At 44.5% G+C, this 12,944-nt stretch overlaps 1 protein-coding gene across 1 annotated transcript in view; it reads right to left on the bottom strand.

The window, feature by feature from the left end:
* Positions 1–12,944, bottom strand: part of LOC125750984 (ephrin type-A receptor 6-like) — a 150,342-nt gene that overhangs the window by 42,495 nt on the left and 94,903 nt on the right. The window contains exons 4-5 of the mRNA XM_049029381.1: positions 8,210–8,365; positions 4,705–5,040 (exon numbers count right to left, since the gene is read on the bottom strand). Coding sequence (XP_048885338.1) covers positions 4,705–5,040; positions 8,210–8,365 — 492 coding nt within the window. The remainder of the gene's footprint in view (positions 1–4,704; positions 5,041–8,209; positions 8,366–12,944) is intronic.

Below are 12,944 nucleotides of genomic sequence, written 5' to 3'. Positions count from 1 at the left end.
CTGTGAGTGCAGGGATGATGCAGCCTGACACCGTCAGCGTGATTCACCGCCAGTGTGAGACAAACGCGCCTGGTGGAAGACCGGGCTGGTACTGAAGTGCTGAAGGCTCCCTCCTGCCTGGGGGGGCAGAGTTAGGTGCCACTTAGACCGCCGTCTCGTAGGAGACAGATAGGCACGTGTGTTGGTCTGTCGCCTCCCACAATGCATCAGTCAAGTGGACAGTGGCATGGTGGAAATGGCGGGGGTGTTATTAGCCTGGGGTACATATCATGTGCTGCTTGGCAGACATTTCACAATGCCTCAACTTTGTTGGGTTTTGTACTTAGACACACAGTGAGTGTCAATGATCGGCATGATCTGAGCAGTCAGGCTAAAATAAGGGCCACATTATCCAGTGCCCTCCAGTTTTGGGTTCAGTCACTCCTCATGCAGGACCTAATGGCTGGAGATGTCCCCTGTATCGGTTCTGTTCCCCTGCAGACATGCTAATTACAACACACCAATTATCTGTGTCTGCTGAACAGAGATGGGGTGACCACAAGTCACAGATCAGGCATACGAGTAGAATGAGATTAATCTATTCAGACCAGCGTGAGCGCGGGGTTAATTATCAGCCAGAGGGCAACATTCAGACAGTTAAGAAGCTGAACGCTGCATCCAGAAGTTTCCTGTTCCCTAACACGGATCCATTCTGTTTTAAAACCAGGTTTTTGTATCGCACCACAACAGGGCTTTTTACAGTAATGAATGAAACCTTTAGTCCCATTGTACCCAGGCTTTCCCATCACCACCCCCCTGGCTTAATCACTCTCAGTCACCCTCCACCAGCATATACACTCACCGGCCACTTTATTAGGCACACCTGTCCAACTGCTCGTTGATGCAAATTACTGATCAGCCAATCACATTGTGGCAACTCAATGCATTTAGGCATGTTGACATGGTCAAGACAAACTGCTGCAGTTCAAACCAAGCTTCAGAATGGGGAAGAAAGGTGATTTAAGTGACTTTGAACGTGGCATGGTTGTTGGTGCCAGACGGGCTGGTCTGCGTATTGCAGAAACTGCTGATCTTCTGGGATTGTCATGCACAACCATCTCTAGGGTTTACAGAGAATGGTCCAAAAAAGGGAAAACATCCAGTGAGCGGCAGTTCTGTGGATGAAAATGCCTTCTTGATGCCAGAAGTCAGAGGAGAATGGCCAGAGTGGTTCGAGCTGATAGAAAGGCAACAGTAACTCAAATAACCACTCGTTACAACCAAGGTATGCAGAAGAGCATCTCCGAACGCACAACACGTTGAACCTTGAGGCAGATGGGCTACAGCAGCAGAAGACCACACCGGGTGCCACTCCTGTCAGCATAGAACAGGAAACAAGCTACAATTCGCAAAGGTTCACCGAAATTGGACAATAGAAGATTGGAAAAATGTTGCCTGGTCTGATGAGTCTCGATTTCTGCTGCGACATTCGGATGGTAGGGTCAGAATTTGGCGTCAACAACATGAAAGCATGGATTCATCCTGCCTTGTATCAACGGTTCAGGCTGGTGGTGGTGGTGTAATGGTGTGGGGGACATTTTCTTGGCACACTTTGGGCCCCTTAGTATTAAATGATCATCGTTGCAACGCCACAGCCTACCTGAGTATCGTTGCTAACCATGTCCATCCCTTTATGACCACAGTGCACCCATCTTCTGATGGTTACTTCCAGCAGGATAATGCACCATGTCTTAAAGCTCGAATCATCTCAGACTGGTTTCTTGAATATGACAATGAGTTCACTGTACTCAAATGGCCTCCACAGTCACCAGATCTCAATCCAATAGAGCACCTTTGGGATGTGGTGGAACTGGAGATTCACATCATGGATGTGCAGCCGAAAAATCTGCAGCAACTGTGTGATGCTATCATGTCAATATGGACCAACATCTCTGAGGAATGTTTCCAATACCTTGTTGAATCTATGCCACGGAGAATTAAGGCAGTTCTGAAGGCAAAAGGGGGTCCAACCCGGTACTAGCAAGGTGTACCTAATAAAGTGGCCGGTGAGTGTATATGCGTATGTCTGCTTGCCATTGGTCAGCTTGCTGTTTTTTATCTCTGCTGTTCTTCCTGTATCCTCTGTTGTTGGCTAGACCCACCCTTCACAAAACATAACCCCGTGCCCTACCATGCTATGAATCGTCATCCAGCCCCTGTAACGTGTTTACAACCAACCGACCACTAGGATTATCAAACTGGCACGTCACACACAGGCATGCATGAGATTGCCATATGCATCCAGGAATAGCAGCTAGAACCGCAAACTACAGATTTGTCTGATTTTCACATTTGTACAGAATTTGTGTATGATTACACCGGCACATGTGCCAGTCTCTATTTTCTGTGCTGAAATGATAAGAGTCCTTCAACAGAAACAAGTGTTCTTTGGGTATAAGTTACACAGCTACAGAGAAAGGACCGTTCGCTTCTCAACGGTTGCTGTAGACGTGTCATGCACTCTGCCATTAGCCATTAGGGCTGCCTTCAGTTATCCATAGACCGAGTCACTCTTCTTTGTCTCAAAAAAGACCATTTTATTATTGTAAGCAGCAAGATAAGGCAACGGTTCTATTCCAGCGAAACGGTACTGTCATAAATCCAGTTATAATTTCACATGATGCTTAACTAAGTGATTCTGTGAATGGGATTTACACCAGGCCAGCGCACCCTGCTGATAATCCCCTGCCATATAAAAGTCCCGTTGGAATATGTGGACATGCTGAGAAGATGAATGTGCATGTAGTTTATGCCCAAATTACAGCCAGTCCATGAAGATCTTCAGCACTGTGAAGGGTACAGTAAAGAAAGGTCAGATTTGATATACAGTTTTTATGGGGTATTTTTTGTGCAGATCAGGAGAACCATGAATATAAAATATCAGCCCTGCAATGGAGAAAAGGGTGCAGTGTACGAGTCACACATGAAAATATAAACATAAACAAATCTTAACATGCTAATTATTGCAGTGTTGACAAATACAAAAAAGAACTGTCAACATCGCGATAGATATATGGCGACAATAAGTGATGTTTACACCTTCACTTCAGAAAATGGCTTGTGAGACAGGAAATCATTTAGTAAGCTGATGCCCTTTCCTCCCATGGGAGAGAAAACATCAACCTAATTCATCATATTCCCAGGGCAATGGAAGAAGCGGTGGCACTCGACTCCGAAAGTGAACGAAAACTGCAGTGTCTCCAACACTTCCATTAATGACCTGCTAATAGATTTCACTGAACACAGACATCAAAGAAACTGTATTTTGGTCATTATATTTAATTGTTGGTTGATCTTTCACATCTTTCTCTTAAGCAGCAGGTGTTTCAGTCATTCAGAAAGACTTGGGAGGGCAGCACGGTCTGGTTGGAGCACACAGATAGCATTCGTAGCCATCTGGATTCGGCACAGAAAGAAGAGCATGCTTGGACATTCCCAGCACATCGCTGACATTTCAGGCCAGGCCGCGCTGCCTTGTTTGCCTCTCTCCGCTTTGTTGTCCACCTATTTGATACGTCTGGCCAGCAGATCAAGCCACTGATCCATTCCCATGTCCTGTTTATACACACAGAGGCTGCTGTCACACTGATAAACTACCTTTAATTGAGCTCAATCTGATAGCGGTAAAGGTGATGGGATAGCTATGGGAGGGCGTGGGGGGCAGCCAGTGGAGGCCAGGTGTGTGTGCGTGTGGGGGGGGGGAGGTCACTCAGAAGACACACACACACACACATCTTTGTTTTCATATATTTTTGTGGACCATCCTTTCATACCTATGGGAAAAACCCTAATCCCAACAATGTCAACCTTAACCCCAACCCAGCCAAAACCTTTACCCTAAGTAGCCAAACAAAATATAAGAAATTTTAAGTTTTTTAAAAACACAATGTACCCACAATATCAAAACAATAGGTTTTGAATTACATTGTTTTTCCACAATACCCCCCCCAACAATACAGAATATAATATATACATACCACCACCACCACCACCCCCCCCCAACACACACACACACACACACATACCCTCAGTCATGCAGAGACATATATATTTGTCTCCATTTACACTCATCAGAACATCCCAGTAAATTCCTCTGGGTTTTGTTGACTTACATATTGACCATACAGGTTTATATGATAAATGAGATGTGGAACAAGGTGCTCCGGGTCATTTTGTGTTTCTTTTTGCTTTTTTGCCAGCACTTTTTTCCAATAAACAGACCATTAATAAGCAGCCGGACAGTGTGAGGTGGTGTCTTGGCATTTCTTCACACTGGGCGGTAATGACTTCGCAAGCAGCCCAGCGTAATGGGGGTGGGCAGGTTTATACTGTATGGTCTCTGGACAAACACGGGGACGGTGGGGGGGGGGGGGGGGGGGGGGGCGGGGTTGGTAAACATGGCATGCGGCTGTGCCATTATGAAACACGTCCCCGAAGTCGGGAACCCTGGGAAAATGTCAGGGGGTGAGTACTGAGGCGTGAATGATGTGGCGGCACGTGGAGGAGAAGCGAAAGTCGGCTGCTGTCAGAGCTCAGGGGCGGCTGACACTCGCGGGAACCGGGCGCCATGCAGGACTCCGAGGTCTTAATGACCAGCTAGATGTGCCCAGAAATGCCTTCTAATGCTGACAGATTAACCGGTAAAAAAGTGTCAGTGAGACTTACCGCCCTGGTCGGTGTTGATGGTGACGGCCACAGCAGTCCGGGGGGATGAGCTCTGGCCGGACACCCCATTATGGGACTCAATCTCGAAGGTGTAGTTGGTGTGGGTCGAGAAGTCCATCACAGTGACGGAAGCTTCGGTCAGGCTGCGAGACCGCGGCACAAATCGCAGGTCGCCACTGCATGGCTGACAGCGAGGGGAGTCTGCGTCACATCTCTTACACACGACGCTGTAGGTGAGGTCCCGCCGCCCCCCCGTGTCGCTGGGGGGGCTCCACTCTAAGAAGAGTGAGGTCTCGTTAAGGCTGAAGACCACGTTGCGGGGAGGCGATGGGGGCCCTGTGAGAGGGAGCGAAGGCAGAGCATAACGCAGTCGCCGGCAGGGTTATTATCGGTGACGAAAACAAAAAGTAAAAGAAAACATATTGGTAAGCTTACAGCAAACCCAAAACTATAGCCTAAACGTTACCTCAGAAAGTAGCTAAAATAAAATAAAAAACAAACATCAAGTACTTCTCATTACTGATTTTTAATGATAATTAGCATGTTAAGATTTGTTTCTGTTTAAGTGATGATTTGTTTATCTTTAATGACCATTAATAATACCTGAAATATATTTTGCCCATCTTTAGGACATTAGTACATAATGAGCTCTCTATACTCATATAGTATTCGCAATTACATAAAATAGCTCTAAAACTTTCAGTCTATGCCTAAAAATGAAATTTAGAAAAACTTAACTGAGCTATATAAAAACGGAGTAGAAAGATATGTTTGAATAATAATAAAAATAATAAAGCCTAATAAAACCATACTGAAAGCTGACTAAAACTAAAGTAGATTTCAAATAAAATTATTTCAAAAGATCTGGCTGTTGGACAGCGGATCAAACGTGCCGGTTCATTAAGAGCGAATCGCCTGGCTTCAGAGGGATGGAACCAGAAATTCACACTCCAGAGCCACAGGAGAGACTATCAGTTGTCGTCTACCTGTAGTGCTGGAAATGAAACACTGATAGCACCACTCAGCCAGGCGATGCACTTTCTTAAAACGCATCATTTATTTTTTGGCAGCATGTGTGTATGTGTGGCACAGATGACCTTCCAGCAGGAATGTGCAACACTCACACCTACCTATCCATGATCAGGCTTTCAACCAGGGAAGGAAATGTGGATCAACATAAACGATAAACAGATTGAAAACAAGCCCTTTAGTGTGTCACTGTTAGGACTGCGCAGTGTGGTGGCCTATCCTTAGCACGCAGGGTAAGAAACTTCACCTTCGGAAATTCTACCATCACGTCACATCACGTTGGACGTGCCGGCTGACTGCTAACACTGAACACGGGGCCCTTTTCCTTAACCCCAAGACAAATAAAACCAAAAAGCTGATTATCTCCAGCATCTAGGCCGCCTTGAGGGATTTTTCAAGGGGCACAGCAGTGGAGGGTCGATGCCCACCTGAGGCAGGGCTGTTCAGAGGATCTGTGTGGGGACCTGCACGGTGGCAACGGCCAGTGGCCCCAGTGACACGAGCTGGACATGAAGCCTGTAACTAAACCCCACAGACAATAGCTCTTTGTGAGGCGCTCCCCGGACAGGCCAAGGGGACGCCTCCTCCTCTGCCGAGCAGCGCACGCCGCTATCTGCTTCTTTTCTTTGCATTGACGGCCTGAGAGCTGCCACGGAATGCCATCCATCAGCTCGGATTTGCTGCTGGGCCGCAGATGCTTATCAGCAAAGCCTTTCACACGACGCGGCTGTTTTCAGCTGCAGGGACACTGATTGCACCCTTTTAAGCCCATTATTAAGGACAGACAAAAGTCAACAGTAAAGCCGTACCCAAAGAATATAAGTGAAAATATCTAGAAGCAGAGATGCACATAACTCGTACACAAGTACACATTCACCTTTAAAGACAATACATACAGCAATCGATTGGCAAATGTGCACGTATTTTATGTGCATTTACGCTGCAGTGACAAGAAATCACCGTGCATTTTAAATGAAATATGAATTAGCACGTAAAGGTTAAATGCACAATATGTTGTCAAATCAGCGCAAATGTACATAAAATAAATATGCGTTTGTGCTAAAACTGATTTCAGCACATATCGCTTTTAATGGTGAATACGTACTTGTGTACCTGTTATCTCTGCCTATAAGCTTAGTTTCCTCCCATTACTTTTAATAATAAACATGGTATTACACTGACAAACTCGTGATACTGCTACCTGACGTACCTGTCCTGCTATATCGTATTCAGGCAGACAGCGAACTCATGTGAAAAAGAAACAGAAAGTCTATAACATTATGTTTCGGGATTAACACTTTTTAAACCACACTTGGTGAGAAAGTGAAGTCTCATCTCAGCCTGTGAGTAATTATTTTTCTGTTGGTTGCATTTGCTTAGCTAATACAAAAGTACACATATAACAGAATAAGTTATTACCAAAATGAGATGAATACAGTTTGATGACAATGGTTTTTCCTGAGAAGTTTCATCCAAAAAGCAACAGAACATAAAATCTAAAAGTAAAAGCCTGTGTGTTAAAACAACAACAAATGGAATACAGCAAACTGTGTAAATGGCTTTGAATAAAATACCCCTATGACTGTCATCCTGTCCTGAGTGTCCCCTGCCTGATGCCCTGCGATGGACTAGCATCCCATCCAGGGTGTCCCCTGCCTGGTGCCCTGCGATGGACTAGTAACCCATCCAGGGTGTCCCCTGCCTGGTGCCCTGCGATGGACTAGTAACCCATCCAGGGTGTCCCCTGCCCTGTGTCCTCCTGATGGACTAGCATCCCATCCAGGGTGTCCCCTGCCTGGTGCCCTGTGATGGACTAGCATCCCATCCAGGGTTTTCCCTGCCTGGTGCCCTGCGATGGACTAGTAACCCATCCAGGGTGTCCCCTGCCCTGTGTCCTCCTGATGGACTAGCATCCCATCCAGGGTGTCCCCTGCCTGGTGCCCTGTGATGGACTAGCATCCCATCCAGGGTTTTCCCTGCCTGGTGCCCTGTGATGGACTAGTAACCCATCCAGGGTGTCCCCTGCCTGGTGCCCTGCGATGGACTAGCATCCCATCCAGGGTGTCCCCTGCCTGGTGCCCTGTGATGTCCAGGATGTCCCTGTTTTGGTTTATGAGACTACCAGAGGCTGTAGGCTAACTGTGGCCATGTCCTGGGTAAGAGGCTGGACAGATTCAAGAATGAATCAGTGAGAGTAACTACTCAGATAATAACTACAATAAACGTGGCCTTAAATCCTGCACTTGATTTGCAACCACTGGCCAGGTTTACAGTTCACACTTTGTCCATAGACAGGAAGCATGATCTGGTGTTCTTCAATAAAAAATATATAGCAGTTTAATTGACCACAGTTTACTTTCAATAAATGGTTCTCTAACACCTTTGTACTAAAACCATACATTGTAACTGCTTTATGTGTGTTTATATATAATATATATAAAACAGACTTAGGAGGGTGGTCAGCACAAGAACTCACGGGTACACGCCATGGTGGGAGGGTCCTTTTCAGCACGGAAGAAGCCCTTCTCACAGATGCAGAGCGTGGCGCCCTCGTCAGGGCTGAAGCTGTGTGGGGGGCACTTGGCACACCGGAGATTCCCAGTAAAGGCTTTGTAGAAACCGGGTCTGCAAGCTGAGGGAAGCAGAGACAGATGGACAGACAGCCACATACAGACAAGAAAAGAGACAGACATAAACAGACATACAGACAGACAAACACAGACAGTCAATCAGACAGGTAGAGACACAGACATAGAGAAAGAGACAGACAGACAGAGAAACAGACAAACAGGCAGAAAGACAGACAGACAGGCAGAGACACAGACAGACAGACAAACAGGCAGAAAGACAGACAGACAGATAGGCAGAGACACAGACAGACAGACAGACAGAGAAACAGACAAACAGGCAGAAAGACAGACAGACAGATAGGCAGAGACACAGACAGACAGACAGATAGGCAGAGACACAGACAGACAGACAGACAGAGAAACAGACAAACAGGCAGAAATACAGACAATCAGTTAGACAGGCAGAGGCATAAAAAGTCAGACAGGCAGAGACACAAAGAAAGACAGACAGGTAGAATCACAGACAGAAACAGACAGACATAGACAGAGGCAAACAGACAGACAAACAGACAGCCAAAGAGACAGACACACAAAGAAAGACAGACAGGCAGAATCACAGACAGAAACAGACAGACATAGACAGAGGCAAACAGACAGACAAACGGACAGACAGGAAGACCGAGACAGACAGACAGTCAGAGACAGAGATAGAGAGAGAGAAGAAAAACAAAATGTCAGCATGCTGTTTCATCAATGACATCTACTCTGGTATTTAATGGAATTTCAGACCAAAGCTCCCCTGCCAGGGGGGCATTTTAAGCCTGACTGTGGTGCATCACTGTATCAAACATTTTGGATTTGGAAGCATTTTGGATTTCTTATCGTTTAATACTAAGAAAGACGCTTGTTAATATATAACATGTATACAGCCTTGCTGTATAGTTTTACAAGCTATTTGCAAAACACATGCACCATTTACTTCAAAAGACAAGTGAAATAAATAAATATAATTAAAAAACAACAGACGCCTGTCACATGGTGCATAAAGCCAGCCAAAGTAAATGCACTGTGCCTCCTCAGAGCTTTTTACATCGTTTCCCTGCCCCCATTTAACATCGGCAAATTGAAATAAATGTTTCAGGATCAGATGCAACCCTCCAGCTTGTGCGGGAAACAGATGTTTCCTGGAACCCAACATTTCGCAGACACCTCCACCTCTCTGGCAACAAGGGCAAGACAAAGGCTCCTGCCCAGGAGGGCAGAGAGAGGAGTCCAGGCTTCCTGTCGGCTTAACCAGGCGATACACAGCAAGCTGCCACCTCGAAACGGTGCATAGCTCTGTATTTTACATTCTTCCTAAAGATAAGTGAACGGGCTCACGCACAGGTGAGGTGTCCCTGAAATGTGCCTCACCGAACAGTGACAACTGGATGAAGTCATCATGAAAACCAGACTATTCATATGGAGAAAGATATAACTTCTGGAGGTGGCTAGATGCCTTTCACCCAATAATGCTTTGGTGTCCTTCAGGTCCAAACAGTCACACACTTTGTCCTCCCAGGTTTTGTCCTAGCAAGTTACTGAAATGATTATTGCGGCATATTCTTCAGTGCGTGACCTTCAAATAAGTATATTTCAGATTCAGATTTAGCTTCACTGTAATCAGGCAGTGTACAAGTACTTTAAAGTATGCTTTAATGCTTAAACAATATTCTTTGAGCAAAAGATGTGTGGTACATGCTAAATGGATCCTGATATACCAAGGTATTGGAGCAAAGTCATTTCATAATGAAAGAATGAGCAGAAACTTGGGAAATAAACATTGAAATTAATTTAGGAACAGAAATGTGAACTAACATCTGACATCCAACACGCCTTCTAACTAAATCACTAAGTCCACAAGTCACCCCAGGTCTCTCCTCTGGCTCCACTTTAGTCCTCTGTGTAAATTCGGGCCAGCTGGGACTCGGCTACGAGTAAGTTTCATGGGCTCAGGCTCTTAAAATCAGTAACGATCAATAAATCCACCTGGGTAGATAGCTTAGGCCAGTAAAAAGCTCAGGAATTATACAGGAAAAAGTCAGTCAAACTTTCTAAACACTAACTACCTTGTTACAGAACAAAACAAGCATCAACCATTGATTATTATGATTAACTTTGATATGCTATCAGACATTATCTGCCATACCCACAAACTACCCAGCATATCAGTATCAACACCAGATAAATTTAGCCTGCCTGTCATGGCATTGCCTATTTTTTTAACTAAACAGAGCATATTTAAAACATTTTTAGAGCCATATACAGTGAGAGTAAGCTTAGCCTAATGCTATATCATTGACTATTGTTGCTTTGCAATACACAGTTTAATGAAAAATACCATTATGTTATTACTTCGGGCTTCAAGACAGCACCCACAGCAGCAATGGACCTCTGGCAGCAGAAATCTGGCAGTGAACCAGCTGATGCAACTGGAACATCGACTGCACTCAATAACTGGCGGGGAATCACTACAGAGTCACGGGAGGTAGAGCTCAGACCGGAGGAGGATAATGCGTCAACCTAGAGGGCTCAGCTAATTCCTGTGCGAGCTTCCCAAGGTTAATTAGGTTTGGAAGACACCCAAAATGACAGCCTGGAGATACAGTGCCTCATGCCGGCCTTTCAGAACCTTGGACAGAGTTCGCTGCTGTGCCACAAGCGACCCAACCAGCTGAGCGGGAATTTTACCAGCAGTTTGTCTCCAAATTGTCCTTCTCAGTTCCTGGGCAGACAACTCTGCACAGCAGCACCATAGACCAATGGTTCCCCAGTAGAGATCCCTGCAAAGCACCATTAATGACCAACGGTTCCCGGGCTGAGATCCGTGCACCACACCAACAACGACCAACGGTTCCTGGGCTGAGATCCGTGCACAGCACCATCAATGACCAACAGTTCCTGTGCTGAGATCTAGGGCTGCCACTAATGACTATTTTTCTATAGATTAATCTATCGACAATTTGACCCTTGAAGATTCTATTTTGGCAACAACAATTAAACCGTATGCCATGGCAAGGCTTTAGACAATGTACACCGGGTTTTCGGCATTATATGAACACAATGTTTGTCAACAATTCGATTAATATTATGCTAAAAATATTAATAAGATGCGTATTGTGATGCTTAAAAGTTGGGTAATCTGTATAAAGTTTTGTAACCTCATGCTTAATATATTCGGTTAGCGGAGCACTTCACATGCGTCACAAGTGATAGCCACTTAAAGCAGGGACAGAGCAGCAGCCGCAACATCTTTTAAAAGAGGATGTACTGTGGTTAAACAAGGTAAATATATATTTTAAAAGATGGTGGTGATGTGGCGGTACTTTTTGCAAATTTAAGTCCAACGCGTTTTTTTTTTTTTGTAAATATGGTTTTTTTTTACCTGAGCTCACGAATTATTTTCTTTTTAGTATCCGTTTTCGTTAATGATAACGACACTATTCCCAACAAGTTCAATGCGCACGAACGCACACACTGGCACAGTCAATCAACGTCGAATAAGATCAGATGTTAGCCTATACATTTGTGCAAACACTTATTCAATGAAGATTCGTATCAGGCAGACAACTTTATGGTTTTATAAATGAGTATATTTAGCAGCTACAAGGACAGAAAATATAAGAAGCTCTCCGTCCTAATGGTAATTTAATAAACATGAATAGAAGACACGGTGGTTTTGCCTATTCTGGCGGTGTACAATACAGCGCCTGCATGAGTGTTTACTCTTCTGGTGCTAATGCATAGCGCTAGCACGTCCGTAATATATATGACACTTTTGCACGTTGTAAAACAACCTTTTTGTTTTGAGATAACTTTAACTACTCCCATATCACGTAGTGATATTATAGGAAAACATTATATTGAACTTAAGCGTGTTTGAAATCATAAAGGTAATTTTACTGAAATAAGAAACGATGCGCCGATTTAAAATATTGATGTCGACGACGTCATCGACTAATCGCGGCAGGCCTACTGAGATCTCTGCAGTGCCATCCAAAAACAAAGGTTTTAAGACGAGTAATGTATTTCAACAATTTATACACGGTCACACGGACAAATGTTGCAGAGCAGTTTGAAAACAAAGGATCCGGAACAGGATGTAAGCAGGCAATACCTCAAAGGGATTTAACCCACAAATACAACATAGTTAAATTACTCTCCTTTCTATTTCATCCCATACAAATAGGTTATCTTGCTTACTGGATGAAAACATTGCACACAATATTGTGTTTTTCATTAGAGCCAGAGGCAACAATGGTGACTTACTGTCAGTGATTATATATGCCATTCAAAACAAGAGACAATCCTTCCACAAATATAGTACTTGGCATTCAGCAGTTCTCAATAATAGACTTGATAATCTTATCTGTCTTGTAGCTCAGCAATTCTGTTGCTGAGGACAGTGTGTGGCTCACTAGGTTATGCTACTTTGTCTGTGATCGGAAGGTTACTAGTTTGAATCCCAGAGTTGGCTGAGTAGTTTTGAGACCTCTGTGCTAGGTCCTAAGGATTGACTGACCTGGCTTTCTCTCAAAAATAACACTAGGTAACAGTGTCTAAAAAAATTAAAACGGTAAATGATCATCATTAGAGCTGGGA

Source organism: Brienomyrus brachyistius, chromosome 1 (genome assembly GCF_023856365.1).
Source record: "Brienomyrus brachyistius isolate T26 chromosome 1, BBRACH_0.4, whole genome shotgun sequence".
In the NCBI taxonomy this organism is placed as follows: Eukaryota; Metazoa; Chordata; class Actinopteri; order Osteoglossiformes; family Mormyridae; genus Brienomyrus; species Brienomyrus brachyistius.
Note: the sequence above shows the minus strand (reverse complement) of the source record. Positions and strands in the feature narration are given on the sequence as shown.